Raw genomic sequence first — 14,515 nt, 5'->3', positions numbered from 1 at the left:
GGGATCTAGTTCCCTGACCAGGAATCGAATCCAGGCCCCCTGTATTGGGAGTGCAAGTCTTAGCCCCTGGACCACCAGGGAAGTCCCTAGGTGAGAGCTCTTTAACAGGCAGTTTACAGTTTCTGTTATGGGCATGGTCCTGGCACCATGGGCGGACAGTGTTTGTTAGGAAACTGAGTACATGGTAGCGGGCTCTGATGACAATCCCTGTGTTGGGTGGGTCAGGGCCATGGCCATCAGCCCTTTTCTGTCTGGGATGGGGCATGTCCATTTCCCCTCCTCCCACTCACCCCCAGAATCTCTGTAGGGTTTGTCTGGCTTCTTATTTTGCTTAGGGTTGTTATCATCCACTCCATAACGTCCTCTCACTCTGACTTGACTTTTGTCCACAGCTTCTAAAATCCATTCCCCAGTGGGCGGGGTACAGTGATTCCCTGGCCCAGAAGTCCTTGTCCCACCAGCTGCCCTGAGTGGTTTGGCCTATTGCTGTTTTGGTCTCTAGGTCTACTTGCCTCACCCTTTAATTGGGTCTCTTCCAGGGCCTCACCCCTGGAGGACAGCCTGGTATCTGACGGCACTGGGTGTCTGCAGAAGACAGTACTCTCTCTGAGGCTCTGGAAAGTCTTGCCCTTGGGGATCCACCTAGACTGGGATAGTTAGGCAGGAGGGAGGGGAGTCCCTGCTTCTTGCTGGAGCCAGTACAGAATTCAGGTTGTCTCTTCACGGGAGCCTCTTCATCCCACAACACTCCTCACTTAGCAGTGGAGAGGGCTTTCCCACCAACTGCCCCAAGCAAGGCCTCCCCCCACCCACCCCCTACCCCGAGTTCTGTGTGGCAAACGTGGGGACAGTGTGCTAGAAATACAGATTTATTTTTCTGTATTTTCCGAAACATAATCTCGAGCCATGCTCATTTGGTTTTCGTCCCCAGAGCTATTTGGGAGAGGATGGTAGGTGGGGCGTGGGTGGGGAGTTAAATCTGGTGCTTGTGGCTGTGCAGTTGGAGTTCGTGTCTCTGTGGAGTGATGAAACCACACAGGGACCAGCAGGCCCGTGGTTCCCCACACCACAGCGGCCCTCAATGGGGCAAGTACCCATCACCCAGGGCCCCCAGAACCCCAGACTCTGGGACAGCTGTCTGTCTGTGCCAGGGGCTCAGCTCAGTTGCTGAGAAATCAAAGGCTCTGAGAATGCGTCAGCTGATGCTACTGGCAGCTTCTGCCTTGCTGGGGCCTGGGCTGGAGCTGGGGAAGTGGCATTAAGCGGGGCCCACCTTCCAGGGGGAGACACGGCAGCAGGACAGAGTGCCTGTGCACGTGGGCCACCCCGCCGCTGCCCCAGGTGGAAGGAAATTCTCAGAACAGGCCCCTCCTGCCTCGTTTCTTTGCGCCCTGCAGCTCTTAGGTAGTCGGTTAATTTGGGGGACTCGTTTTGCTGCTTGAGAGGCTTAGATCTGGCTTGGATGGCTGGGCCCTCCTGCAAGAGGTGAGGGAACATAAGAGGGAGGAGAATCGTTCATGTGCTCCAACTGAAGTTACCAGTAACTCAGCATGATCCTCTGTTCCCTGCTGGCAGCCCAGGTTAAGCGCTGGGAACAGGTGTCCTTGGCTAAGGTCAGGAGCAGTCTAGGAGCTAGGGGGCTGTTCCTTGTCCATGGGGCTCCCTAAAGGGACATCCACCAGGCCACAGCAGGTTGAGTGAGTTCATGCAGAGCCTCTCTTTTGGGGTTTTGTGGAAGACACAGTCTGGTGGGCTGGGTTACGGTATCTCTTTCTGAGCACAGGGGTCAGAGTCAAGCACCCACGCCAGAGGCCTCCTTGATCTCCATGTGTGTGTGTTTGAGGGCCACACTTCTGTCTCTGACATGGGGCATGTGGAGTGACATTCCATTGTGTTTGCTGGAAGCCAATGAAAAACATCAGAACACTTGGGTAGTGGTGATGGGGGTGCCTGTCTGGGCCTTTGCCACTGTAACTGTTGTGGACACAGTAGCCAGGGTTCAGGTGTGCAGGGCCTCAGGCTGGAAGAGGTGAGGAGAGCGGAGAGGTCTGGACAAGCTGTAGGGGCTGCGGGGTGAGGGTCATCAGAGCTGTGGGATCTAAACACTACAGCATCCTTTGTTTTGCCTCCCCACCCCCGCTGTTAATGCTTTGCTGTGTGAGTGTGAAGGAACCAGCCAGTGGGGGTCCCTTGGATCTAGAGGTTGTCCAGGCAGAGGCAGTGTGTGGTGAAATGACTGGGTGTGAGTCCAGCCAAGCTTGAGAGCCATGTGAGGCTAGGTCAGTGGGGAGAGGGAGGTGGGGCACCTGGCTGCATCCAGTGCTCCCAGTGATCATCTCAGAAAAGGCTCAACTGGCCAGATCTGGGGAGGGAACGGGGAAGGAGCTGATTGAGCCTATGCAGCATCCCTGCCAGTGGACCTGGCCCCTAGATGGGCACCCCCAGTGACTGGGAGACGGGTTAGATCCACACTGCTGGGGCCCCAGCTAGAGCTGCTGCTCAGAGTACCGCTCAGGAAGCACTGAGAGGCCCTGAGAAGAAACAACTTGGCAACATGCCTGCCCTGAGCCGGTAAATGAATGTATCAGGAGTGAAGGGAGAGGACAGTCTCAGAGAACACACATCATACCGGGTCCCTGCCGGGGGTGAGACAGACTCCCCAGCCCCCAGGGTTTGGAAACTGGAATGCACTCCTCAATAACTGCTGGGCTTCAGAGAGTCCCAGTGAAACGGGACACTGGGAGATGAAAGACAGGAAAATACTGCATAGTGGAAGCTTTGGGGATCTAAGATCTAAGGTGGTGCGTGCTCAGTGGCAGTCAGAGGCAAATTTCTAGCCTTAAACGAATTTACTGAAAACCAAGAAAGATTTGGGTAGTCTGGGTCTCCAAAAGCCCACTGAGGCTTGGCGTGAGGATCGTCAGCAGTGGAGAGCTTGCATCTGTGTTGCAGTCCATGATGACTTTGGCCCACAGCAGAGCCCAGGGACAGCCGTCCTCTGGGCTGTGCTTCAAGTGCCCTGGACTGTTTTGTGCACCCCGGGTAGATGGGTAGGAGCCTTTGTGGAAGGAACACCGAGGGACCTGGCGTAGGAGCCATGCGGTCCTCTTGGTAAATGGGCACCGTTGGGGAGGACCGTGGGCCTCCACCCTGAGGGGTCCTCAGAGCACCCTTGTTGCTTGCACCCTCCCTGGCATTTCCTGGGACCTGGACCCTGGGGATGGCTCTAGTTCTTCTTGCCTCCCAGCACCTGCTCTGTGGACCTGATGCCCCTGCCAGACTGGGCTGCTGGCCACATTCTTCAGTGGTCCTGCTGCTGCTTGGCCTCCAGCATCTTGTCCCCAACCTGGCATCTGGTGTTGAGTGACAACAGGAAAGGAGACTGACCCATGAGTATTTGTTTGGTTCCTTAGTTGCTGTGACTTCTTGGAAACCTGCCCTTCCCCAGTGAGCTCTGGGCAGGCAGAGAGCCCGGCTTTTTGACACACACTGTACTATTTTCCTTCCCTTTTCTCTTTCCTTTTTGTTTTTCCTCCAAATGAAAAAACAGTTTTATCGTTTTATCTTTGTATTCATGTAGTGTAGCTATATACTCATTAAAATATTGAAAGTATGGGGCGGTTAAGAGATTTCTAAGACTCAAGTAAACTTGTCACCTGAAATTGCCCCCCCTTAAGTCCTGTCAGCCTGTGGTGACTGTCCTCCTGGAAGGCTATCTGGGCGATACACGACCTGCTCCCACCCTGCACCCAGACCCTGCACCTGCAGCTGTGGTGCTCCGCTCCTGGTGTTGTATTCTCACCCACGCAAGTGGACATTGTTTCCCGTCAGGGAGAGTGGGTCTCCTTTGTCCTGATAGATGGCTGCCCAGGACTCCTGGGTTCTTTGACCCCAGCCCCTGGGGCCCCACCTGCACAGGAAGGCAGTGAGAGACATGACTGGAGGCTTCATCCCTGACCCTCAGCCCTGTCCTCCCCTCTTGGACATGTCACCCTTCAGAAGGGTAAACATACAGACCCCGTCTGAGGATTAAGTGCATCAGTGCAAGTGAAGTGCTCCAGGCAACCTGAGCACTTGGTGTTAGCCAGCCTTATACTACTTCTTCATCACCCCCCTTTATGGGCAGCTCAGGGAAGAGGAACTGTGGGTAGATTGCAGAGACATAGGCAGATGTGCATTCTCCTGCAGCTCTGTCTAACCTGCCTTCCCTTCTGGGCAGCCTGAAGCTGCCCTTGCTCCGTGACCTCGGGTCCCTTTCCAGCCTACAACCTGTCTGGTCTTTCTGGCACCAAGTGGAAGTGCTTCCCAGTGTTCCTGTTGTCCATAGGTGTGTGGACAACACCGCTGTGTCAGCCCCGCTGACAGAGGCCCCTCCCATGGGCAGCAGGGGTTCCTGTTGCTCCCTGTGCTGCTCTAGAGGAACTGAGGTGGCCGTAGACAGCGGCTGCACTATCGTCCTCTAGGAGAGAACCTCCTTTATCTGGCTTTGCTTGGGGAATGCCAGATAGAACCACACTAAAGTTTGGCCAAAAGGAAGCGATGGTTTGTCGTGGTGTACTTAGCCAACTCTTGCTGTGTGTCTTTCTGCCATGGGTTTCAGGCATTTGAGGAAGAGTCCTCGCTCTTTACGAGAGATCATGTCCCCTGCCCCAAGCCTGGATGTGCTCACTGGCCCTCAGGGCGTGGCCGGGCATAGGCCTGGCATCATCCTTTGGACAGTTGTGTGGCCCTTCAGCATCTGAGAAGCCAGAGAGTCAGGTCTCCTCCCAGGGCCCCAGCATGAGAAAAGTGACGTACCCATTAGAGGGACACGAGGTAGGGCATGGTCTGGTCAAAGGGACCAAGTTCTGGCCCCAGTGCTAGGCCTGGGGTAAGTCAGTGCACCTCTCTGACCACTGTCTTCTCCTTGGAAAGTGAGGACAGTGGTGTCGGCCTAGCAAGGCTGTCAGCACAGACTGTCTCGCTCATCCTGTCCCTTGACCGCTTGGCCCGGCCTTTGTCAGGGGTGTCTAGGAACAGAGCCTCAGTGGTCGTGCTCATGCATTGGCGCCTGCCAGTTCCTCCGCCCAAGGTTGGGGAGAACATGGGCTGGGCGAGGTGCTCAGCCCTGAGTCCTGCTGTCACTGTCACTCATGATGTGCATTGAGGATCTAGAGCGACCTTAGGTGTTTGTTCTTTTTGGCTTGTTCTCACAGGGTCCAGCCACCACGGTTGCCTTTTCAAGAACGGGGGAATATTTTGCTTCTGGTGGTTCGGATGAGCAAGTAAGTAAAGAATGGTCTGAGGGGTCCCAGCAGATACTGAGTAGAACAGACAGGGGGCCGAGGTGCCCCGGGGATGGATGGGCTGGGTTTCACCAGCTTCCTTGGGCACTTTCAGCAACCTTAAAGGCTGGATCTTGGGGTGGGGTGCTCAGAGCAGCGCCCTACTTCCCCAGAGCAGGTATGCTGCAGGCGCCGACCCATGGCAGCATCTCAGAACTCCTGATGCTCAAACCAGTGTGGGCTGGAAGGAGTCTGGGTTAGTGTTGCCATGAGAAAGATAAAATAGAGGCTTTTTGTTTTGGATTTTTTTGGGCCATGAGGCAAATGGGATCTAGTTTGTCCACCAGGGATCACTCCAGTGCCTCCTGCATTGAAAGCGTGGATACTTAACCACTAGACCACTGGGGAAGTCCCTAGAGTTTTTTAGGAACTTCTTTTTCCTGATTCTAGGTGAATAATTAGATAATTATTGGATGCTTACTGTGGATCTAGTAATGTGGGCAACACGGCAAGAGTGTGCTCCCTCACTGACTCCTCGGGGCAGCCCTGGGGGATGGGCCTTCTCTTAGCTGTTCTGTGGGTGAGGAAGCTGAGTCTGAGCTAGGACATGGCTGGAGGCTGTGCTCCACTGTCTGCTGGCCATTGCTCCCCAGCCTGCTCGTGTGCTGTCTGAGGGACAGCATTTTCCAGCTCCACGACTGCAGAGCTAGAACATGTGTGAGGAGGTCCTGTCTTGCCTTGTCACCATGTACCTGGGGTGTGGCCTGGAGTCTGGGACCTGGTAGGCCTCCCACTGGAAATCTTTCTCCGGGTTCTGGTGTAGTGCTGCTTGGCCAGAGAACCATACTTCCCTGAGCCGGGGAGGAAAGAGTGGCTGTTCTGAGCTACTGTGACCTGGTAGGTTGCCCAGAATGTTCATCCTGCTGCTCCCCAGCCTTACAGCTCTGATGGCTTCACTCAGGACAGTCCCACTGGCCTCCCAGTGAGCTCCAGCCCTAGCTGATTTTGGTTCAGTCTGTCAGCAAAGCAGAGGGTGGTTGGAGGCACAGCTGGGCTACGAGATGGCAGGTGTCTTCCCACACTAGCATCAGTTCCTGTGCTTACCAGACAAGGCAGACTCCTGAGCCTTCCCTGGGTGTGGAGTCCTGGCTCATTGCTTAGAAGACTAGGGACACTAATAAATCCACACCATAAGTAAAGTCACAAGAGACACCCTGGTAGGAAGTAGGGCCCCCACCCTGAGCCCTCCTTTGGCAGCCACCGCTGTCAGCTCCCTGGCTGCCTTCTTATTGTGTGCTCTGAGAGCCTTTTGGGAATGGCATTTGATATTCTCTCTCCACATTCCTGATAGCCATTCCTCTGCTCAGGATTATTCAACAGTTAGACTGGTGCAGTGCACAGAACCCTATAAACAAGGGGGTGAGTGCTGACATTATTTTTGTAAAGGGGACCAATGAGAGACCCTGGATCCCCATCAGCTGGGGATGGTGAACAGTGCTGCTTTGTGGGTGGTGAGCAGCTTCTCACAGAACCAGGCTTATGACTGCATCCCGATGCGGGAAGCATCAGGGGACGCTGAGTTTCCATCTTATGTGGATCCGGCAGTTTTTCTGTGGCCTCAGCTGACTACTGGCCATGATTCACAATTCCTACCATCCTGGAAGTGGTCCTGGAGGAGTGCAGCTGACACCCTCCAGCAGGGAGCACTCTTACCCAGCTTTTGTAGGAGGAACCTCAGGGCATGAAGATCCTTCCAGTGGGAAGTAGAAGAATGGATGTGTTAATCACTTCTCTCTGGGGCCAGACTTCTCCCTGGGGCCAGTGTCTGAGTTCCACAGCAGCCCTGTGAGGTGGGAACTACCATTCATCCCCATTTCACGGATGAGGAAACCAGGGCACAGAGAGATGAGTCTTTGCCTAGATCCACACAGTAAGGGGTGTAGCCAGGATCTTAACCCTAGTGGTATGGCCTGGAGTCTGTATCTGAACCACTTCTCACAGTGAGGCTGGCCAGGCTGCCACCGTAAATAACTTCTATTTTAGTGGGGAGATAGGTGATAAACAAGGGAAAGCGGACAGAGATTTAAACAACTACTGAGTCTGATGCCTTGAAGGAAATAGAGAGCTATGCTCAAAACTAGCAAGAGGGCCAGGGAAGGCCTCTCTGAGAAGGTGGCGTTAGGGCAGACATTTAGCCTGAGATGCTCGCTATACAGAGCCTGGGCCTGGGATGCCTCAGGCACAGGGAGCAGCCATGCGGGGCCCAGTGGTGATGGTGACTCTCCACCTGATGGAGCGCGCGATCCTCTCGGGGCTCTCCAGGGAGGTGGGGCAGGTCCGGAGATGAGTGGGGTGCCAGATGGGGATCACAGTCTCACCATTGGCCCAGAACTTTGGCAGTAGCCTCTGGGCCCATTTTCTCCGTGAAGAAGAACAGGTAAGGGGTATTTCTCCTCCTGATTCTGTGTGCTTGTTGGTCTTGACAGGTGATGGTTTGGAAGAGTAACTTTGACATCGTCAATTATGGAGAAGTGCTAAGAGTGCAGAGGCCCCCAGCCGCGCGGGCCAGCTCCTCTGGGACTCTGGTAAGTGACCTGACAGGCATTATCCTGAGCCCTGTGGCTGGTGGACTGGGTCATGGTCAACAGCACTGGGCTTGGGGACGGTGGGGGCGCTGCAGGCTTAGGTTCCAGGGAAGAGACCCGGGTAAGATCTCATGATTTACCAGAAACTTCTTAGGTGCTTGTGGTGCTTTGTTTCAAATCTGGAGTGAACAGACAAGATGTGAGGATGCTGTTAGCGTAGACTGCCGGCTGCCTAGGCCCCGCGTCATCTGCTGGGGGATCGTTCCTGTGGTTTGGGCCGCTGGCTGGTTGAGGCCTGAGGAGAGGAAGGACATCTCTGGTGCTGAGCCTCAGACGCAGTGTCAGATTCCTAGAGGGTGCAGGGCCTGAAGCCACAGCTAGGACGAATGGGAAGGGCCCCAACCCTGTTCTCACTTCCTTTTTTTTTTAAACCATGGAAAGGAAGTTCCTCAGCCACAAACCATTTTTAGTGCCTTTGTTGGTAAAAGGGCACCCAGTGTTCCTGAATTAAAAACACTTCAATAGTTAACAATATTTTTTGGACAAATATTTGGGGTAAAAAAGATAGGCGATATGGTCTTACTCTTTGAAGAAGGTAATTTTTAGCTTTGGCTGAAATAAACAGTGACACCAAGGAGGTGGAGCCACTTGGATTGTAAGCTCTGGTGCAGGCTGCTTAAATCTCTCCTGCCTGGACCTTAGTGGCAGCGTGGCCTCTCCCACACGCAGAAGCTGGCCTGAACAACAGGAAGCGGCTTGCCCAAGGCCCCCAGCGACTCAAGGTTGGCCCAGAATAGAACCAGGAAGCCTCTAAGTCCATTCCAGGGCTTTCTTTGGCTCCAGCAGAGGGCCCTGCCCCTCCCATGCCCTGTCCTATGTCTCTAGGACATAGAGGGACTCCCTCTAGGAACACGCCAGTTTGGGGTTTAAAGATTTTCTTCCAAGAGTTGCCCTTGGCCCAGAGGTTTTGTTCTCCCTCCGCACTTGCTAAGGAGCGTCCAGTTCTCATCTTTTGATTTTGTTGGGAGAGTGGTGGCTGGGTTGCCCAGTGGTCTGCTTGCCGCTATTTCATCTTCCACCTATAAAAGCATTTTCCAGACTGTGGGGTTGGGATCCCTTGAGGTCCATGCCCACCTCCCCTACAGCTTCCCGTCTGTTGGGTATTTATGGTGAACCACGCCCTGTTGAGGCCTTGACGTGTAGTGCCCCGTGTATTCCTGACCTTGTCACGATGAGTGCTCTGAGTGACTGTTCTCGTTCACAGTTGAGACATCTGGGGCCTAGTCGCCTGCCGCAGTGTCTAGACCTAGGGGCCCACCATGCTGGTCCCCCTGAGCAGGGCTGACTAAGCTAGAAACTGGTGGTAGAGGTGGTAGAGGGCTGGTTGGAAGCTCTTTCCCATCCCAGGAGAGGGGTCTGCCATCTGTCTCCTGTGAATGGTTAGTAATCAGCAGCAAGGGGAGAACCCCATGCTCCTTTTCTGGTAGCTTTTGGGAAAGTAACTTAGCTGCCCCATGTCCCTTCAGTCTGAGCCAGAGACAGGGTGTGGGGCACCCTTGCTTCCCACAGCTGCAGGGCCTGGTCATCTAGGATGGAGGGTGTGGGGTGGGAAAGCCAGCAGGACAAGGCAGGGTAGGGTCTGGCTGGCCGAACCATTAGAGGCCTCGGAAGGAACGTTTGTTCCCGAACTAGCCTCAAGCCTTCTGCCCAGTGAGCATCACCCTGTGGGGCTCAAATCGGGAAAGGGGTGTGGGATCTAAGGTCTGCACCCCGGCTCCGTGGTCCAGGTAAAACACCCACTTTTCTCAAACCTCCATTTCCACAGTGGGACCTGAACACCCCCACAGGCAGGCTTCCAGGACCCCACGTCTGATGTAGGTGACTTCTGCTAACCCAGAAAGTGACTTGACATTTTAATCCTAAAGTCATTCTTTGTTTCAGGCTTTTTTGCTCATTTGTCACAGGCCCCTTTGAGACTCTTGAGTTGACATGTAGGTCCTCCAGACATACCACGTCCACACATGCATACCACCAGTGTACACTTGAGTGGCTCTTATCTCAGGACTCCCAGGTCAAAGAGGAGAGCTGGGGAGTGGGGGGAGGTTGTTTGTTTTGTTTTATATATGTAACAGAAAATTCATCATTTTGCCTATTTTTAAAAAGTATATTTTTATTTATTTATTTGGCTGTGCTAGATCTTAAGCATGCAGGATCTTTGGTCTTCATTGTGGCATGTGGACCATTTTGCCTTTTTTTTTTTTTTTTTTTTTTTTTTTTTTTTTTTTTTTTTTTTTTTTTTTTTTTTTTTTTTTTTTAAGATTTCTTCGTTTCTATGGCTATATAGGGCCTTTGTTGCTTCTGGAGGACTTTCTGTAGTTGCGGTCTGCGGCCTTGTCATTGCAGTGCCTTCTCTTGTTGTGTAGCATAGGCTGTAGGCCTGTGGGCTTCAGTAGTTACGGCCCCTGGACTTTAGAGCCCAGGCTCAGTAGTTGTGGGGCATGTGGGACCTTCCAGACCTAGGGATCGAACCTGTGTTCCTTGCATTGACAGGCAAATTCTTTACCACTGAGCCACCAGGGAAGCCCCCATTGTGCCTATTTTTAAGTGTACAGTTGAGTGGCATTAAGTACATTCATACTGTTGGGCAACAATCACCACCTCCATACACAGAATTTTTTCATCTTCCCGAACTGAGGCGAGCTAGTTGGTATAGTGCAGCTCAGTGGCTAGGTTTTCCCCTGAGGTGGGGAGGTGGGCTGATGAGTGTAGTCTTCCTTTCTTGCCCACGGGCTTCCCAGGCCCCGAGGTAGTGCTGGTGACTGATTCTGTGGCCAACCAGGGTATCTCAGCTCCTCAGGGAGCCCCCACTCCTCTAACTCTGTCCACATAGCATTCTTCCAGCGACGGAGGGGTTCTCTGCCTTGGTGCTGTCGATCCTTTGGGCCAGATGAATCTTCACTGTGGGGGCTGTCTGTGCATTATAGGATGTTTAGGAGCATCTCACTGGCTTGCCGGTAGCACCCCCCACCCCTAGTTGAGACAGTCAGAAATGTCTTCAAACATTGCCAGCTGTCTCCTGGGGAGCAGCACTGCTCCTGGTTGAGAATCACTTCAATAACTCCTGTCTTGGGAGTGAGCCCAGAAGAGGGGCTTCTGCCGCAGGGGTGGGTGGGGGTGGGAGGAGCTTGGGGATGGCACTAACTCTGGAGCCTGTGATCCTGCTTGATGGGCCAGATCTGGGCTCTCCCCCAACCAAGCAACTGTGGCCCAGGTCTCTTAGTCTGGCTTTCTAACACAAGCCCATTTTGTAGAAATGTTTGGCTTATCAAACTTTGGAATCTCCAGGGGTGATGGTAAACAGCAGAAAAAGACCTTTAACAGTTTGATTTTCCTTACTACACTCAAAGTGTGCTCTTGCCCTTCCTGCCTGCAGGCTTCCCCTGGCCCTAGGTGCAGTGCCTGGTGAGGATTTGGTGGCTTAGCTTCTCAGGGAGCCTTGAGCACCACCGCTGTGCCAGGGAGCTCTTGATCCTGATGTCCGCCTCCCCCACCCCCCCAGCCCTGTTTACACTCTGGGTCTCAGATTCAAATGCCACATGAGTCACCCCTGGGCATTTGGGGATGTTAGAAGCACATTGGGCCAGGTGCTGGATCTTGAATTCTGGACCACATGCCTGTTAGAGTTTGGCAGTCTAAAGCCAGAGGGGCAGACCATGGCAGGGGCAGCCCTGTGAGCCTGTGACAGCCCCTGGCCTGGACCCCTGCCCTGGCTGTGGCTTCAGCGCTTGCTCTTGGAATGAAGGCCATCCTTGAGCCCACTGTGAACAGAGCTCTGTTCAGTGCTAGAGCTATTTTCAACCTCTGGTTGAAATTCACAGCTTATTTTTAGACACATTTCATGTTGAAAAGCAAAAGCCATTTCCCAGCCCTTCAGAATGAGAATAATGGGTTCCATTTTCCCTCTATTCTTGGCTGAGTTGTGATGAGGAGGGATCTCGGGACTGTGGCTAAAGAGCTTTCTCTCCTTGGAATCCTACAGAGGCAGGACTGCAGCCCGTGCCCTGGGCTGAGAATGGGCAGGAAACGCCACGTTCTGCCCTGTGGCATGCTGCATGGTGGAAGAAGGTTGGAAGGTTTCAAGCAGATGAGTGCCTCCAGAGGGGCTTGTGAGGGTCCCAACATGCTGTCTGTGGCAGGGGCTTGTACTGGCATTGCCGGGGGACTATATTGAGCTCTGTTTCCTACTCCAGCCCTGGTCACCTCACCCTCTCTCACTCATTCTCATGGTTCTCACTCCCTCCTGTGTTTTCTGCTCAGTCCCTGAGGCTATTGACCATTGTGTTTTGGCTGACCTTGGATTTGGCACCTGCTCTCCAAGTCCCAGCCACTATAGCTGACTTCTGCCTCAACCACAGAAGCATCCTAAATATTGTTTTTCATAGCAAGGATGCATTTATTCTGATAACAATCTTACTCTTGCCCTCCTCCAAACATCTGAGAGCCTGTTGTGCAATTAGGAAGGAAGGTTGTGCTGGGTGGGGTGGGAGGTTAAGAAGGCCCAAATTCTAGGTAATTCAGTAAAACTAGAAAACCACTTCCTGAGTTCTCTGAGCTGACTGCCCTCCAGTTCAGAGAACCTTGAGGTCTAGGGCCAAGGGCTTTTCTCCACTCACCTCGGGTGGGAAGATGCCGACTCCTCCTCCTCTGTGAGATTGCATGAGGTGTTACCCATCAAGCAGGCACTTGAAACCATGCCTAGCACATGGCAAGTGCTCTCCAAGCTCTATTTTTATTATTTAAAAATTTTTTTTTCCTTTTTTCTATTTTTAGAATATTCCTTTTCCTTCCTCTGTCTGACAGAGCTAGACAAGCCCCCTGCCCCTGCTGTGGTGAGGGACAGCAGGCCAGGGGGTGGGGCGCTTCTGACCAGGTTATCTTCGAGGTTGACTCTGCTCAGCAGGCTGTCCCTGTGAGGGCTAGTGCAGCTTCCAGACTCTTGCAGGCGTCAGTTATACATCCTGATGAGTAGCCTGAGTCCTCTCTGCTTCCACACACGAAAGCAAATCTATGAGGTGGGAGGAAGCACCTTTCCTTTCCCCCTTGCCCCCACAACTCCTTGGGCACAGTGCCCAGGACCCCCTGAGCCTCAGCCCTCCTCTTCTGTCCCCAGGAAGAGGAGGCCAGGTTAGCCAAGGATATCTGGTCCAAGGCCTCAGCCTTCACTCAGGGTGGTCCATTTCTTCTTCTTAATTACTCTGGTCCACAGAGCCCCTGACACCCCCTGTACCCCTGCTTCAGTTCCCACATTTTCTGTTTGCAGAGTGGGCTTGACTTAAGGGTTCTTGGGCCCTGATTCCTGGTCCAGAGAGCCCTGGCACTGGATGTTGTCCCATGCTGAGGATCTGGGAGTCCTGGGTGGCGTTTGCTCAAGATCTGGGTTTTCAGGCAGGGCCCTGGCCTGAGGAGTCATCAGATCAAGGTAGGGAAGGGGCCCGTCTCCACCTGTCTCATAGATTTGCATTCTTGGGAACTTGGGAGACTTGGGTCTCTTGGTGAGAACACACATTTGTAGCTGGCAGTCACTTTTCATAGTGAGGAGAAGTGTGGATCTATAGATGAGGCATTGTGAGTAACTAGAGCAGATGTGAACCCCAAGTTTACATGTCTTAGAGAAGAGCCTCTCCTTTCGCTACTTAAGGCCAATTCTGGCTCAGAATTTTCTATGCTATTAAAGGGGGCTCTTGGCAACAGATCCTCAAGCAGTTATCTAAGGCCATGCCACCCTGAACGTGCCCAATCTCGTCTGATCCTCAAGCAGTCAGAGGGTATCAGGCACATGGGCATCGAGAGCCTGGTGAAAGACACAGGGAAGCAGACCCTCCCTAACTCTCCCAGCACTTTCTTGCCTGGTTTGACCATTGTTGGGCCTGACAGGGTCTGGGCTTTGGGGGCAGACTTGGAAACAGTGGGGACTTTGTTTTCATGTTTCCTGGGACTTAGTGGATAGGCCATCTCTGTGTGACTCCTGTGGCATAATTCGTTCCCACCCCCGGTGCTGCACAGAGGAGAAACCTGAGCCTAAGGTCACCTGCTGGTGAGCAGCACAGGCCCGGATGAAGCCTGTGTCCCTAGCTCTCAGCTTTTCTGTTAGGGACGTTGAGAGACTCTTAATTGGAAACAAGTAAGAGGTATTCTCCCCATTTCTTAAGGGGGCAAAAACATCCTGTCTTCCTCAGCCCCCAGGCCAGATAGCCAAGCCCTGCACGGGACAGACTGGTGACTCAGAAACACAGCCCTTTGTCACTCTTGTGTGTGCGCGCTTGTGTCGACCCCTGCAGTTCCCCTCGGGGCCTCTGGTGTCTGCATGCCTGTCACCCTCGGTGAGAGTTGAGTTCCCACTGCCCATCCCTGTTATCACCCACTCTAAGACCCCAAGGTTCCTCTTCTAAGAGGCATCTCCAGATCATCTGGGATGGGCTGGGCACCATATAGGACAACCGGAGACCTGGCTGGCCAGGCGCTTTCTGGGGTGAGTACAGCACTCTTACTAGGATGGCTGCCGGGGAAAGATTCTTGGGCAGCCCTACTGGGGGGGTGGGTGATGCTGGAAACTTGTGGCTCCTGGAGTCCCTTTAAGAGCTTGGCTGGCAGTACTGCCCCTGTGTC

The 14,515-nt window shown here is 53.4% G+C and overlaps 1 protein-coding gene across 5 annotated transcripts in view; it reads left to right on the top strand.

The window, feature by feature from the left end:
• Nucleotides 1–14,515, top strand: part of POC1A (POC1 centriolar protein A) — a 118,526-nt gene that overhangs the window by 68,635 nt on the left and 35,376 nt on the right. For 4 of the 5 annotated variants that reach the window (XM_043441906.1, XM_043441908.1, XM_043441903.1 and 1 more), the window contains exons 8-9: nucleotides 5,196–5,264; nucleotides 7,751–7,849. In XM_043441906.1, coding sequence (XP_043297841.1) covers nucleotides 5,196–5,264; nucleotides 7,751–7,849 — 168 coding nt within the window. The remainder of the gene's footprint in view (nucleotides 1–5,195; nucleotides 5,265–7,750; nucleotides 7,850–14,515) is intronic. The other variant, XM_043441904.1, reaches the window with a different exon arrangement.

Source organism: Cervus canadensis, chromosome 22 (genome assembly GCF_019320065.1).
Source record: "Cervus canadensis isolate Bull #8, Minnesota chromosome 22, ASM1932006v1, whole genome shotgun sequence".
Classification (NCBI taxonomy): Eukaryota; Metazoa; Chordata; class Mammalia; order Artiodactyla; family Cervidae; genus Cervus; species Cervus canadensis.
This window is presented reverse-complemented; position numbering and strand designations above follow the sequence as displayed.